The sequence below is a fragment of the Alternaria incomplexa genome, assembly GCF_024043165.1.
Source record: "Alternaria incomplexa strain BMP 0042 chromosome Unknown scaffold_5, whole genome shotgun sequence".
Classification (NCBI taxonomy): domain Eukaryota; kingdom Fungi; phylum Ascomycota; class Dothideomycetes; order Pleosporales; family Pleosporaceae; genus Alternaria; species Alternaria incomplexa.
In genome coordinates this window covers 1735957-1750980 of record NW_026249854.1, presented here as the reverse complement: position 1 = coordinate 1750980, position 15024 = coordinate 1735957, and the positions used below count along the sequence as shown (strand labels likewise).

The window sequence follows — 15024 nt, the reverse complement described above, 5'->3', positions numbered from 1 at the left end:
TTCCTGTGTTGAGGCGAGATGGAAACGGCCTTCACCTTCCTCTTCGCCAGCTCACACCTAGTATTCTTTTCACCACCTCTTCACCTTGTCTGCTCTCTTTCTTCTTCCTATCTAACCGGCAGTTGTCACGTACCTAGACGCGTCTCAACTCCCCTTCCAAGATCTCATTATCGACAAACATTCCGCTTTACCCAGCACCGTCGTCACCATGTTCAAATTACCTCTCCAAACCGCTCGTGGTGTCTCCAGATCTGCACCAGTTTCTATCAAGCGCCAGCTACGGCCAAGCTCCAGCTCAGCGTCCGACCGCGCCGGGTGCGTTGACCGAGCCGTCAACGAGCTGCAGGCTGCGCAGGGCATAACGACTACCGGTCGCGTTGTCAACAAGATATGCACGCGCCTCGCCAACGATAGAGCAACGACGCGTACAGAGCAGCTAATCTGGCTTGCGAAACATGCTCTCGACACATCGGCAGCGCCTAAACGCGATACTGCTAGCAGCAAGGCTTCGGTGTACCAGAACCCCCCAGAGAAGCAAGAAGATGAGCAAAAGTCAACCGCATCTGAGGCGGACGGCAAACGTTCTTGGGACGGCGTTTCCGCATGGCCGCATATGTGGTAGGTATGTGTATCGTCATGACCCGATAAACAGGCTGACTTATGTGTGCGAACAGGCAGATTTCCGGTTCAAGCACCTCTTTTCGATAATGGGCGCTTTTCTGTCAGCGGGCAGTCTTCAGGGCTGTAGGTGTCGAGCCCGGCGCGTGGAAGCTCATGGTTACGGATCATCGTCAGCTGCTCCGGGTCTTCTGAGTTGCTATGTGGACCGAGTACCCCATGTGGGCTACTACAACAACACGAGAATACGCATGTGTACGCGCCGATACGCTTGAGACTGCACCAGTAGGGCTGCGATATACTCGGCAAGTGGGCGAGGCAGACCTCAGGTGGCTTTAGGTCATCGGTATCAGGTAGCGTTACGATATATTCAGTCATATCTCAACTAGGCCTCCAAACTACTGATGTGTTTTCGGTGAATTCGGTTCCTAACAATCCAAGCCAACTAAATTAGCGGAAGGTGGGTGGACGCCTGATACTCTTAACAGCGCCTATATTAGCATTTCCAGCGTCGATCGTTTCAGATGCAATTTGTGACATGCAAACTGGACCCCAGGAGTAGGTAACAAGGCATCGGGGGCTGAGCGATGACGAAGCCCCGCTTGTGGCTTTGATCTATCCATAGCCAATCACACGCCAAGAAGTCCGAAGAGGTCCGCATCATAGCGCATATGCTCTCCCGCGTGTGGAATACAGGCTTGCAGCTCCTACGTCTCATTCTTAGTGTAGTGGCTCTTCCTGACGCTCTCTCTTGCAGCTTCGTCATTACCTACCATGACCTCTTTCTGAGCCTTCTTTTGCAACCACCATGGCGAGTTCAAGTAGCCCCGCGCAGGGCAATGACGCGCCCCGCGACAATGCCCCGCCAACACAGCCATATACACAAACACAACCCGCGTTGGTCTTACCTGGTGGTTGACGACAGTTCTATACTGACTGGATGCGTAGCGCGCCCTCTAGTTCGCATCACAACCCTAGCGCTAACGATGGTCCCGCCTACGAAGCACCGACCCTTGGGGACCTACCACCCGCATACACCGAGTTGCCAGGCCAGGTCGAGAACGAAGAGCTGGGCACCAACGCAGTAGTCGCTGACGACGGACGTGTTAATATCCGAATCGACCAAAAGAGCCGCGCGCTATCACAGCTCATCCTCCCACAAATACAGCGTCAACTCACAAACGCGCAAGAAGATCCCGAGCCGCCTCCACCATACGTCCCAGAGTTCCTCGGTGGTGCGCCCGGCCAGCAACCTCCACCTCCGCTAAACGTCGTCATACAAGTAGTTGGCTCTCGTGGTGATGTTCAGCCATTCGTTGCATTGGGCAAGGTGCTCAAGGATACGTACGGTCATAGGGTGCGGTTAGCGACACACCCCACGTTCAAGGACTTCGTTATCGAGAATGGCTTGGAATTCTTCAGTATCGGAGGCGACCCAGCTGAACTCATGGCTTTCATGGTGAAGAACCCGGGGCTGATGCCTGGCTTCGATACATTGCGCAGTGGTGACATTGGCAAGAGGAGGAAGGGCATCGCAGAGATTCTGAGTGGTACATGGAGATCTTGCATAGAGACGGGTAATGGTCTTGGTGTAGATCCGCTCCAGCAGACAGTCGAAGAGTGGATGGGTATCGAGGACCAGCTACCAGAGCAACTACGCAAACCATTCGTCGCCGATGCCATAATCGCAAATCCTCCCGCATTCGGGCACATACATTGCGCTGAGAAGTTGGGCATACCTTTACACATGATGTTCACGTATGTTTGGTCTCCTTCAGATACGTGCACCTGCTAATTCGGATAGTATGCCGTGGTCGCCTACACAGCAGTTCCCACATCCACTCGCCAACATCCAGTCTAGCAATGCAGACCCCACCATCACCAACTACTTGTCATATATCATGGTCGATGTACTGACGTGGCAGGGTTTGGGCGACGTCATCAACAGGTTCCGCAAGGATAGCCTTCGGCTGGATCCCATCAGCGCTGTCTGGGCGCCAGCCATGCTCGCGCGTCTGAAAGTACCTTTCACATATTGCTGGTGAGTATACTTAAATGCTGCTCACAATTTGACTCACATATCACAGGTCTCCTGCACTTATTCCTAAACCCAGGGATTGGAACCACCACATCTCCGTCGCGGGTTTCTACTTCCTGAACCTCGCCTCAAACTATACACCAGCCCCGGATCTTGCAGCCTTTCTCGATGGAGGTGAGCCACCAGTATACATCGGCTTTGGTTCCATTGTAGTGGACGATCCAAATGCCATGACCAAGATGATCTTCGACGCCGTGAAGATCACCGGAAAACGTGCGTTGGTGTCCAAAGGCTGGGGCGGGCTAGGAGCAGATGATCTTGGAAAGCCAGATGGCGTCTTCATGCTTGGTAATTGTCCTCACGACTGGCTGTTCAAACGCGTTTCTGCTGTCGTGCATCATGGTGGCGCAGGAACTACGGCAGCTGGTATCGCAACTGGAAAGCCGACTGTCGTTGTGCCATTCTTCGGAGATCAAGCCTTCTGGGGAGCCATGGTCTCAAGAGCCGGCGCTGGGCCTGATCCGATCCCATACAAGGAACTCACTGCAGAGAAGCTTGCCGGAGCTATCAACGAAGCCCTCAAACCGGAAACACTCGATCGGGCGCATGAGCTCTGCGACAAGATCAAACAGGAAAACGGCACACAGAAGGGAGCTCAGTCATTCCATCAGATGCTTAATTACGACGAACTGCGATGTGCTCTCATGCCAGACAAACCGGCTGTCTGGAGACTGAAGCGCACTGACGTGAAGTTGAGTGCTAAGGCGGCTACTGTACTGGCCCAACAAGGCGAAGTGAACTTCTCTGACATGAAGCTGTAAGCAATCGCATGCTCGATTTATGACATTTGCTAAGACTTGTAGATACCGCCCTCGCGAGTATGTTCCTGATGAAGGCCCTTGGGACCCAGTTTCTGGCGCAGCTGGTGCTATTATGGGCACAGCAACCTCAGTGATGATGGGTGTTGCTGATATGCCGATCCAGACTCTCAAACTACTCAACATACATCCTGATGCCAGATCTAAGAAAGGCAAAGAAAAGGCCACAGGTACCGAATCTCCGTCGATCGGAGAAGGAAGTAGTAGTGGACGCCCGACAACATCGAGGACGGCGACTGATGCTACCGATCGCTCAAGTAGAAGTGGGGCCGCAACACCAACGGCAGCCGATGCTGCTGCTGATCTAGCCCGGATACAGGCGGACAACCCAGCAGTCAAGAGCCCTGGCTCTCCTGGTACGCCTTCACACAGGTCATCATTCATGTCTCAAGCATTTGCTGAATCTACCCAAGGCTCGCGATCGCGGTCTCGCAGTCGCTCCAGATCGGTGGCTGGATCTGCAGCGCCATCCAACACTGGGCCAAAGCCAAGCATGGCCGAGAATTGTGAATCTGCAGTAGACACTGGCAAGGGTCTAGCTAGGATAGTTGGCGCTGGCTTCAAGTCACCCATGGACTTCTCACTCAATGTGGCTAAGGGGTTTCACAACGTACCGAAGCTCTACGGAGCAGAAGTAAGACAGGTCGATAAGGTTACCGACTTCCAGAGTGGCATGCGAACCGCTGCCAAGGTATGTTGACTATGACACTACAAATGATGTTTACTGATGCCAATACAGCAATTCGGCTTCGGTCTTTATGATGGCATCACTGGTATTGTGACGGATCCTTACAAAGGCGCAAAGAAAGAAGGTGGTATCGGCTTCGTCAAGGGAGTTGGACGCGGTATCATGAGCGTACCATTCCGCGTCATGGGTGGTGCTTGGTCGGTTCCTGGCTATGCCATGAAAGGACTCTACCAAGAAATGGTCAAGAGCAAGGGAAAGAGCGTGCAGAACTACATCATCGCCGCACGTATCGCGCAGGGCTACGATGAAGCATCCGAGGTGACGCAAGAAGAACGCGACGTAATCGTCAAGAAATGGAGCCACATGAAATGGGGCATCAAAAAGAAGCGCAACGTTGGAGCAGAGCAAATGGACTCACTCCATTCACTTGTACAGCAGAAAAAGGATAGGAAGGATAAGCGCTCTGCTATACTCGACTCACATGTCGGTGCAGTAGCCCAGCCGTCAGCCCACACGACTTCCGTTCCCCAGGGCAGCGCAGCAGGCCAATACCCTGATCCCCCACGCAGACGCGGTGTCGAGCCTGAAATCCGGTCAACGATTCCCAGCTGGCGCCAACAAGAAGCCGAACGAACACGCGCATTAAGACGACAAGAAACCCCCACATCAGGCTCCCCATCAATCGCATCGTCAATCGCCCCATCCCAACAATCCCAAGCCGATCTCGAAGCCCAACTCCGCGCCGAAGAAGAAGAAGACCAACGCGAACTCGAACGCGCCATCGCCGCCTCCGTCGCCGAATCCTCGCGCGGCGACCCCGAAGAAGACCGCCTCATCGCCTCCGCAATCCGCGCTTCCATCGCCGAACTCGAAAACGCACCCCCTTCCAGCAGCGGCGCGCCGACCCAACAAGACGAGGAAGCAGCGCTCCACCGCGCCATGACAGCCAGCATGTCTGAAGCCGGCAAAACCGACATGACGGAAGAGGAGAAGAAAGCCCTTGAAGAAACGCTCAGAAAGAGTTTGTCTGAAACGAGCAAGCGGACGAGACGAGACAGCGATCACCGGGAATGGGGTTCTGATAACGATACCGAGGACGATGAGGATTACAAGCGTATCATCGCTGAGTCGAAACATCTTGCTCAGATTCATGCTGAGCATCCGGATGAATATGCGACGTCGACGCAAGGCGCACAGCAGGAAAGCGGTGTTATGGATGCGATGAGTCAGGCTATTGGTGGTGGTGCTTCTGGTCCGACGCCGGTTTCTCCACCTCCTTACGCTCATCCTTCTGCGAGTGAGCCGTGTGGGAGGGATGTTGATATGGATGCAAGGGCTGCGCCTCCTCCACTGCCTCATCGCATTACGATGCAAGACAACGATAACGACGATGAAGATGCAGAACTAAAGAAAGTGTTGGCTGAGAGCGAGAAAGCGGAGAGTGAACGGATTAGCAATTTGGAGAAGCAGAGGACGGAGGAGGATATTGTTATGGAGTATGTGCGGAAACAGAGTTTGCTTGAGGAGGAACATAGGCAGAGGGTTAGGAACGGGGAGGAGAGTGCTGGAAGGTAAAAATGCTAAAGGGAGGGGTGAGGGTGGTATATTTGCTGAATGACGATATGTGATACCCTAGTGAGAGCAGCAATACACGATTTGTGTTTTTTTCTTTCGAATATGGGTTGCAACGCAATATCTGATTGGATATTGTAGATTTATATAATAAACAATTAATCTCCTACATACATCCCATCTCACCATCCCTAAAAACATACTCAAAAGATTACAACAAGCGGGTATACCCCCAACGCCCAGTCTTCCATCACACCTGCGAACGAACCAAAAAAACAGACCAAAAAATGAACATCTACTCTCCGCCCGCTACGCTCACCCCGGCGCCGCGCCCGTCAAAACCCTAACCCCCCACCCCCACCACCCCTCCCTCTCCCCAAGCACCCTCTCCAGCTCCCCCACCCTCCCCTCCACAAACTCAACCTGCCTCTCAAACTCGCCCACCACATCCTCGATATCTTCGACCTTGCCCCTGAGCGCACTAATCTCATACTCAAGCTTATCGCCCACGTTCCCCAATTCCCTTAGACTAGCAGTAAGCTGACCGCGGTTATTCGTCACAGTCGCGTGCGTGTCTTCGCGGAGGGAGTGATACGTGTCGAGGCGGGGGTAGTATATCGATTCTAAAGTCTGGATATCTGTGTCTGCGGAGGCGGAGAGGGCGGTTATGGAGGAGAGGGCGGTGGAGACCCAGAGGGCGTCTTTGGTGGAGAGGGTGTGGAGGTGGGTGTGGAGACGCTTTAGTTGCGTGGAGTGTAGGTTTTGTGTTGTAGCGCGGGTGGTTAGGGCGGCGGTTGTAGTGGTTGTGGTGGTTTTAGTGAGGTTGTTGTCGTCAGCGTCGGCGTCGGCGTCATCTGCAACTGCTTCTTCGTCGATGATGGGGTCCGAAGCGTTGATTGTGGGCCAGCGGAGGACGCTTTCTTCGGCTGTGCTGAAGGAGAGGTGGCGGGGCCACCAGTTTTCGTTGCGGGCGGGTTGGGAAGGGAGGAATTGGGTGCCGGATTGGGTGCGGCGGAGGAGGGGTGGGACTTGGGCGGTTTGGTCGACGGGGAGGTTTTGGTCGAGGTCTACGCCGTGGTAGATGGATCCGGCGACGGAGCTGGATATGGTGGGCGGTTGATCGGGCTGATCTGAGACGTCGCTTTCGATGATGGAACTGCGTAGGTTGGACGCGTGGCGGCCACCAACTAGCTTGTTGTCGTTTAATGACACCACTGAGTCGCCTGGGGTTTCAGTGAGCTGTTTGGTGTAGGCCGGTTCCTCGCCCATTGTACTCTGAGGCGACATGAGGGAATAGGGATCGTCCGACTGGCTTTCGTAGTAGTCCATCGACGTTCTTGAGTCTGCATACTGTGGTGTGCCACTCTTGGTTCGATGCAACACATGTCGTCCATGTTCTTCTCGCGATACTTTGCTTGCATGGGTGCGCAGACCCACGGCGTTCTTGATATGATGGAAGCCGCTACCAGACTCTAGTTTGGCTTTGATGGTGGCCCGCTTTGAGTACGGATCTTTGCTGTCTTTCTCCTGGCCATCTGGCGAAAAGGTTTCTGCCTTCTTCATCTCCGAAGACCCTGTATCGCGCTTCGCAATGCCTTGTTGATCAAGCGTTGATTCTCGGCGAACCAGCTTCGGCGCAGGGTCATGTTTGTCTGGGGAGGCTGAGCGTGCTTCCCCGCCAGGAAGTCGATCGAACATGCTGTCGCCTGATACAGTTTTTCTGGGCTTTCCGTGCCACAACCACTTGGCGTGTTCACCTCTCACAAGCTCCACAAACTGGTCAATGTCGACAGTCTCCACTTCAGCGATGCCGTCCTTCTGGCCAGCCCCAACAATGCCCATGACCATCTCACCGCCCTTGCCTCCTAACTCGGCCACGGTGGATTTGAAAGCCCGGGGAACGGCCCAGCCTTCTTTACTCGCTGCCTTTGCTGAGGCTCTTCGTAGCTTATCAAGCGTGTGTCGATCGAGGCGTCGCGTTCTGGGAAGATGTTGCGACTTCTGGAAATGTCCGATACCACGCTTAGTGGCCTCAATGTCGAAGACATCCTTGGCAACTGCAGCGCTACAAGCACTGAGTCGGTTTCGGGCACCCATCAGCATACCCAGCAGAGCAGCGACTGTGGTAGGACCAAGAATGCCATCGTGAGGTTCCACTGTGTAGTACTCAGATCCAAAGTCTATCCACCAGTCGTTGATAGCTTTCTCCGTGACATCGCACAGCAGCCCGTCTGCATACTCTGGTTCCAGCTTCCCAAACAAGACAAGTGCCACTTGACAGAGCTTCACAAGCTCAATGACGGATGCGTTGAACGGGATCTTTTCGCTGGTACGGTATAGTTGTTGGAACTTGGCTTGCGTGGCACTGCTTGGCGGCGTGAGCTTTATGCCCAGCCGACCTGAACATCCCAGTCTCTTCAGATTCTCGTTGACGAAGAAGGCCTCGCGATACTTTTTCAGATCGCCTCCGGGGATGGGGATGACAGTCAGGGACGACGGAAAACCACTGAGGTTTGTGACCATCAAGGCGCCATAGGGGGTGTCCTTCCTCCGCGCATGATACTCAGTCAGCGACCTGAAGTACAGGCGCATCTGCGGCGACCATTCCTCCTCATTCTTGGGTACGCTTATGATTGTGGCCAGCACAGTGTCCTCGGGATTGCCGGTATAGGTTGTGATGAGGAAGGTAGGATGGGTGCGCGAACAGGCCCACTGCTCGACGAGGTATATCTCGTAGCCCTCGATCTTCTGGCGACGGGCGAGGACATGGCATGAGGTGGTCGGGTCTTCTTCGATGTATCGCGCGGCTACCACGTCGGTCAAAACGAAGCGCTGGTGTCCGGCAGGCGACGTGGGAGACTTGATTCTGGCCTCTTCGGGTATCATTTCGGTGGTAGGAGCTTTGGAGAGCGGCTGTGGGCGGGACTGGGCTGGAGTCTTGCGCTGGGTTGACGTCGTCTGCAGGGGCGGCATCTGGTCCCGCAGCTCCTTCTCCGTGTGCGTCCGCGGCGACGACATGGGCAGTGGGTGCGCCATGTTAGGCTAGAGGCGGTGAGGTATGTTTCGGATACACTACAGGGCGCTGCAAAGGCAAGCTCTTCATCGTAGAGAGGTAGGCGCAAAGTCTCGCCGATGCCCGAGCGCGAGCCACCGGTTCGAGGGCGGCAGTGTGACGGGGAGCGAGTGGAATGGCACTTTATGCATGGTTCCAGCAGTCTCGAGGTCGGCGCTGCATCAGGTTGGCGAGAGGGCATCGGTATAGGGGAGGTTGTGCATGCGGTGGAGCTGATGCATCATGCGCGCGGACGTCGTCGGCCTGGTCCCCCACACGTCATGCCCGCGGCTGCAGCGACCATGCGGCGATCGCGAGCTCGACGCCAACTCCAATCCGCCAACACGACGGCCATGGACAGCGGAAGAGAGCTCTGCTGGCCAGACAACAGCTATTCACTGCCAGCTGACCCTCGCTCTGCTACCCCCAGTCTCCCCAAACCATCATAGCCACTGCCCCCGGGCATCCGATCACTATGGACGACCTCCGCGAGCAAGTGGAGCTGCTGGAGAGCAGCGCCAACCTCTCCACCAGCATCGACGATGTGCAGAAGGCTATAGACATGCTGACGGCAGCTCGCGCTAAGATCGCAGCTGGTGCGGACTCTGTCAACAATCTCGCCGTGGACCCTGCTAACTTGCGCGACCAGATGCGAAGACGGCGCCCGTGACCCTCGCCAAACTCCAGGACCCGTTCAAGAAGTCTCTGGACGCGGTGAACAAAGACCTCAAGCCAATCTACGCTGGCCTGAACAAGTATGGCAAAACGCTGGACAAGGTGCGCTTCCCGACCCACGCATCAACACCACCAACCTAACAGTTATCTCCAGAAGTTCAAAGACAAGCCCCTCCCCTCCGCCGACAACGATGCCCTCTCCTCGCACCCCTCGCTCATCAACCGTGCCATCGCCATGCACCTCCTGCGCGAAGGCCAATTCGAGGTAGCATCCACCTTCATCGAAGAAGCGCGCCGACAGCCACCCCACCCCGAACCCACGCCCAACACGCCGAATCCATACATACGCGAAGCCTGGGAGAAAGACCTAGCAGAAGGCACCTTCAACTCAGAGCAACTGCAACAGCAATTCGCCGACATGTACCACATCCTGCACCAACTCCGGCATGAGCAGAACCTCGCCCCGGCCATCCAATGGGCGCGCGAACGCAGCGCCCTCCTGGAAGAACGCGGCAGCAACCTAGAATTCGAGCTCTGCCGGCTGCAATTCGTCTGCCTCTTCGACAGTGCATCCCCCGCCCCCAATGACGACTCCTTCATGTCCGACTCATCCGACGAAGCACCCCCCACCGGCCCCCTCGCTGCGTGGGCCTACGCGCGCCGCGAATTCCCGCCCTTCCAAAAGCGCTACGCCCGCGAGATCCAACAGCTCCTCGGCGCCATGGCCTTCTACCAAAACATACCCACATCCCCCTACCACCGCCTCTTCTACAACACCACCGCCTGGGACGAAGTCGCCCAGTCTTTCAACCGCGAGTTCTGCAGCCTCCTCGGCCTCTCCGCAGACTCCCCCTTGTTCATCGCCGCCACTGCCGGCGCAATCGCCCTGCCCTACCTGCTCAAAATGCAGTCCATCATGAAGGAGAAGCGGACGGAGTGGACGACGCAGGATGAGCTGCCTGTGGAGATTCCGCTGCCGAGTCAGTACCATTTCCACTCCATTTTCGTGTGTCCCGTGTCCAAGGAGCAGAGCACCGATAAGAATCCGCCCATGATGATGCCGTGTGGCCATGTCATCGCGGAGGTGAGTTTGAATACGCTGAGTAGGGGAGGGCATAAGTTCAAGTGTCCGTACTGTCCAAGTGAGAGTAAACCAGATGAAGCGAGACAGGTTATACTATAGAGTAGCAGTGGTGGCAGGGGTGGGGCAGGTGGGAGTATGAGTAGCTGGGATGTGGATATGCATACGAGAGGAATGAAGGGCAAGGAGAGTTTCTGGACCTTTATGGACAGGATTGACAGCGTTTACGGGTATACTTTTCGGTTGCAGGATTTGGAACCATATGGGATGGGCGATGATGTTTGGAAAGTATCCATTCCAACGGATGACGGGAATGACGAAGATGTGGTGGCGGAGGAGTGGTATGTGGTGTTCTAGCGTTTTGGGCGTTATCATGTACATCTTTATGGTCGACTGCTTCATAGCATCACGGTATCTCCAGCATAGGCGGGTCTTTTAGTTTCCATCAATCACCACTACAATGAACAAATAAATTCAACCGCCTCACTCACTTGGACTCCTTGCTTGAAAACACTGTATTACGCTATCATCCTGCTAACCTCCCTCCCTTCCCCTCCGTGACGGAGAAGAAACATCCCATACATGCCATGAAATACATGGAAAGAAAACAGAACGCCAGATACCCATATCATTTCGTACGCCGATGTATATTTCCCCGAGAAGAAAAGGTAAAAGCCTTGATCATTCGAGATCGGGTATCAAAAAATGCGAAAACACGTGTTTGCGCGTCTAAATATGCGAATAGGGGAACAGATGTTGTTAGAAAAAGAACATGTGTGGTGAAAAGACGATGGATCGAACATAGAAAGAGCGAAAGGAAACCATAGCGCGAACGCTGTGTAAACATAGAGGAGGTCTGCAGCTTTCTCGCGCACACTAGCCACCACCCATACCAAACAGGTACTTGAGCTCCGACACGCTGAGCTTGGTAAGACTCTTGGACGCATTCTCATCCAGCGCCGCATCAATCTGCTCACGCTTCCTATCCTGGATAGCAATGATACGATCTTCCACGGTCTCCGGCACAATGATGCGATGCACATATACCTCACGCTCCTGGGGCATGCGATGGGCGCGGTCGATGGCCTGTTCTTCGATGAAGGGGTTCCAGAAGGGGTCGAGGATAATGACCTGAGATGCTTTCCAGAGGTTGAGACCCGCGTTACCGGCTTTGAGAGAGACGAGCATAATGTTTTCGTTTGGGTCATCCATGAAGGCGTTTACGGCATCGGCACGCTCGTCCATCTTCATGCTACCGTCGTAGCGCTGGTAGGCCAATTTTTCTCGGTGTAGAGGTACTTCGACGAGATCGAGCAAGGAAGTGAACTGGGAGAAAACCAGTGTCTTCTCAGTCGGGTCGTTCTCCTTGATCTCTTTGAGCAGTTCAACAGTCCTGCTGATCTTCGCAGACGGAATGAAGGTCTTGTCCAGGCGACGCAGGTAGCGCTTCTTGGCGCTCTTGTTGCGGAGAGACTCTTTCTTGAGCTGAGCAAGAGTAAGCTTGGGTTTGGCACGTTCCTTGCCCTTGCCTTTGTTGCCTTTGCCAGACTTCTTTGACTTTGCCTTTGACTTGGACTTCGTCTTAGACTTGGATACAGATGCGGAGCCTAGGTCGTCGTCGTCATCTTCCGCCTCATCGGCGACGTATTCGTCTTCCTCATCATCGTCCACGACGAAGCCAGCAAGGTTGCCCTTCCTGTCAACATCCACTGCATCATCCTCGTCTTCGGAGATGTCAGACTCAGAGTCATCTTCTTGCGCATCGCCCTCCTCTTGTTCTGACAAGTCGGCTGATCCAAGCCGCTCGGGGCAGTGGACCTTGCAGAAGTGCTTGTAGTCCGTGATCAGTTTGGCACTGATGTTGCCACGGCAGTGTGGGCACAAGGCCGGGGCTGCCTCATCATTGCCCTCTTGAGCGGTTCGCATGGCCGGATCCATGATCTTCTGGACACACTCACCGCACACGGTATGTCCACATGGAATGAGGATTGTTGGATTCGGATCGAGATCAAGGCAAATCGGGCAATCGAAAGACTCATTCGCTTTCAGTCGCATGACGACCTCATAACTCAAGTCCTTGGCACGGCTCAAGAGATCTTGTTCATCGATAGCCTCGGTTGCTGGTTGACTGAGGTCTTTGATGAGATGCGGATGGCAACATGCTTGGCGGAGGCGGAGCAGGAGAACCAAAACGTTGGCGTAATTGCTTGTGACAGTACCCCTCTCAAGGAACTTATTCATCTGAAGCTGCGACTTGGTTTCTAGAGCCTTGTAGAGCTCATGTTCTTCGTCTTCAAACTCCACACTATCGATGGCAGAGTGCTTGGGAGGGATCTTGGAAACAGGCTGCCCATCAACGACAGCGTCTTTGCGACGCCGGAGCATGATACCCTTGATTACGATGTGAAGACGGTTCTGTGCACCGGTCCGCGCGCGTGGCTGAGTGCTCTTGTAACCCTAGATTTCGTTAGTAAAAGATCGTACCCAATGGTCAGAGTCATCTGTACTTGCCTTTGCAATGTCCATGCTATACTTGGTCCATGTAGTATACGGCGACATCTTCAAGAACCGGAGAAGAGGGAAAAGCTCATCAACGCTGTTCATCATGGGCGTACCAGTCATGCACAAGCGGTGTTTAGCCATGAGATCAGCGCACGCCTTGGACGCCTTGGAGTTCCGGTTCTTGATATTGTGGGCCTCGTCGATAATGATACGGTACCACATGCACTCTTGTCCTAGCAGTGCGAGCCTATCCTTGGCCTTGCGGCGCATGCTAGGGTTGCGGATCTCTGCGTCGTTGGCCATCGCCTCTTTGGAAGACTCCTTTTGCTTGTATTCTGAAGTCAGGGAACCAAAGGTGGTGAGGACGACGTCACACTGGCGAAGACGAGCGAAATCAACGTTCTTACCACTGCCATGATAGAGGTGAACCTTGAGCTTGTGGCGAGGATGGATATGACGCTCGATCTCCTTCTCCCACTGCCTCATGAGGGCGACAGGCGCGATGATGAGCGTTGTCTTGCATGCCGGATCTGTGGGCGGATTCGCGCAAATGAGAGCGAGAGCCTGGATGGTCTTGCCCAGACCCATATCGTCTGCAAGAATACTGCCCTTGGTCGCGCCGCGCTCCTTGTCGAGCAGCCACGTGAGACCTATACGCTGATATTCTTTCAAAGTACAAGTCATGGTCTTGGGAGTGGGCGCTCGCTTTTCTTTGTCCTCTTCGTCAACACCAGCACTAATGCTCTGCAAGAGCTTCTCAATGTCTTCCGCCTCATTGACATTGAGCGGGAAACGGCCATACTCTTCTCCGTCGCTGCTCCATCCTCGCATATGTTCGGGATAATCTGCTTCAGCTCGAGGCTGATAAGGGAAAGTCTGCGGCACAGCGAAATGACTACCTGGTGCACTAGGCGCGATCAGAAACTCAGCAAGCTCTTCCGGAGCCATGAACTCTTGGTTGAACGCGTCTGCTGGTAGCATAGCGCCATTGTCACTTCCTCCCTGATAGTTGTTGAGCTCCGGGAATGGGTCCATATAGTGTGGGGCGGGATCTGGTTGCGCATGTACATGGATAGGAATCTCGTAATTGCCAGGCGAAGGTGGATTCGATTCAGTCAGGTCGACAAAGTCCATAGGGTCAGAGTGACGAACCCGAGCGGCCTCGCGACTAGGAAGCGATTGTGACCATGGACCAACAGGCGAAGTTGGAGTTACCGGACTAGGCTGCCCGCTGACACGCTTGGCTTCGGGGTAGTCGGTTATCCCAAGGCTGCGCTTGCGGCTATGTTGTGGTTCAGGCAGAGGCGGCGAGGGCGGTACTTGCATACCATACGACGACCCGTTGGTGTATGACGGGCCGCTATGGTAGCTTGTGTGGTTGTTTCCGTTGGCATGTGTCCAGTCACCATTCTCGTTTGAAAAGACCTGGCCATATGCGGTCATGGCGTTGTTGGGCTGGAAGCCATTTTCTGTGATGGCAGTGACCAGGGCATCGGTCTCGCTTCGGTGCTGCTCAACCGACCGCTGCTGGTATAGCGTCTGGAGCATGTTCTCGTACACCGGCCGATCAGCGGGATCAATGGCTGGAAGGACCTCTTCGAGCATCTGAATATTGTCCTGAAGGCTCATCCCGTCGGACGCCATCTTGGGCTAGGCGGTACCGTGGTTGAGTATGCGAAGGAAGCGGGTCGGCGGTTGTACCAGGGGACGTGGTGGTGGGGTGGGAAGCGCCAGCAGTGCGGCGCAGGGCGAGTTAAGTAGGAGAGGCGCTGTCGGTGCTGCGGCGAGGACGCGGTGAATATGAAAGTGAATGGGGAGACAGTTGTGGTGAAATCAGGCAGCCGTGCTTGCCTCAGCTGGGAGGGAAGGCGCCGTCGAGGCAGTTGCGATGTGCGGGCGCGACGCGTCTGGTTGCGCGGG

At 54.8% G+C, this 15024-nt stretch overlaps 4 protein-coding genes across 4 annotated transcripts; 2 read left to right on the top strand and 2 right to left on the bottom strand.

Annotated features, from left to right (window-relative positions):
* Window positions 1–208: 208 nt before the first annotated feature.
* Window positions 209–5797, top strand: J4E90_004490 (uncharacterized protein; the record flags this gene model as incomplete). Its single annotated transcript, XM_051434055.1, has 6 exons — window positions 209–618; window positions 1567–2376; window positions 2423–2659; window positions 2706–3473; window positions 3520–4225; window positions 4274–5797. The coding sequence occupies 6 exons, from the start codon at window positions 209–211 to the stop codon at window positions 5795–5797; spliced, it is 4455 nt and encodes a 1484-aa protein (XP_051292573.1).
* Window positions 5798–6109: 312 nt separating this feature from the next.
* J4E90_004489 (uncharacterized protein) lies at window positions 6110–8830 on the bottom strand (the record flags this gene model as incomplete). The annotated part of the gene is made up of 1 exon (XM_051434054.1): window positions 6110–8830. The coding sequence occupies one exon, from the start codon at window positions 8828–8830 to the stop codon at window positions 6110–6112; it is 2721 nt and encodes a 906-aa protein (XP_051292572.1).
* A 491-nt stretch (window positions 8831–9321) lies between these two features.
* On the top strand, window positions 9322–10704 carry J4E90_004488 (uncharacterized protein; the record flags this gene model as incomplete). The annotated part of the gene is made up of 3 exons (XM_051434053.1): window positions 9322–9442; window positions 9496–9623; window positions 9676–10704. The coding sequence occupies 3 exons, from the start codon at window positions 9322–9324 to the stop codon at window positions 10702–10704; spliced, it is 1278 nt and encodes a 425-aa protein (XP_051292571.1).
* Window positions 10705–11478: 774 nt separating this feature from the next.
* On the bottom strand, window positions 11479–14748 carry J4E90_004487 (uncharacterized protein; the record flags this gene model as incomplete). The annotated part of the gene is made up of 2 exons (XM_051434052.1): window positions 11479–13041; window positions 13087–14748. The coding sequence occupies 2 exons, from the start codon at window positions 14746–14748 to the stop codon at window positions 11479–11481; spliced, it is 3225 nt and encodes a 1074-aa protein (XP_051292570.1).
* Window positions 14749–15024: the final 276 nt, after the last annotated feature.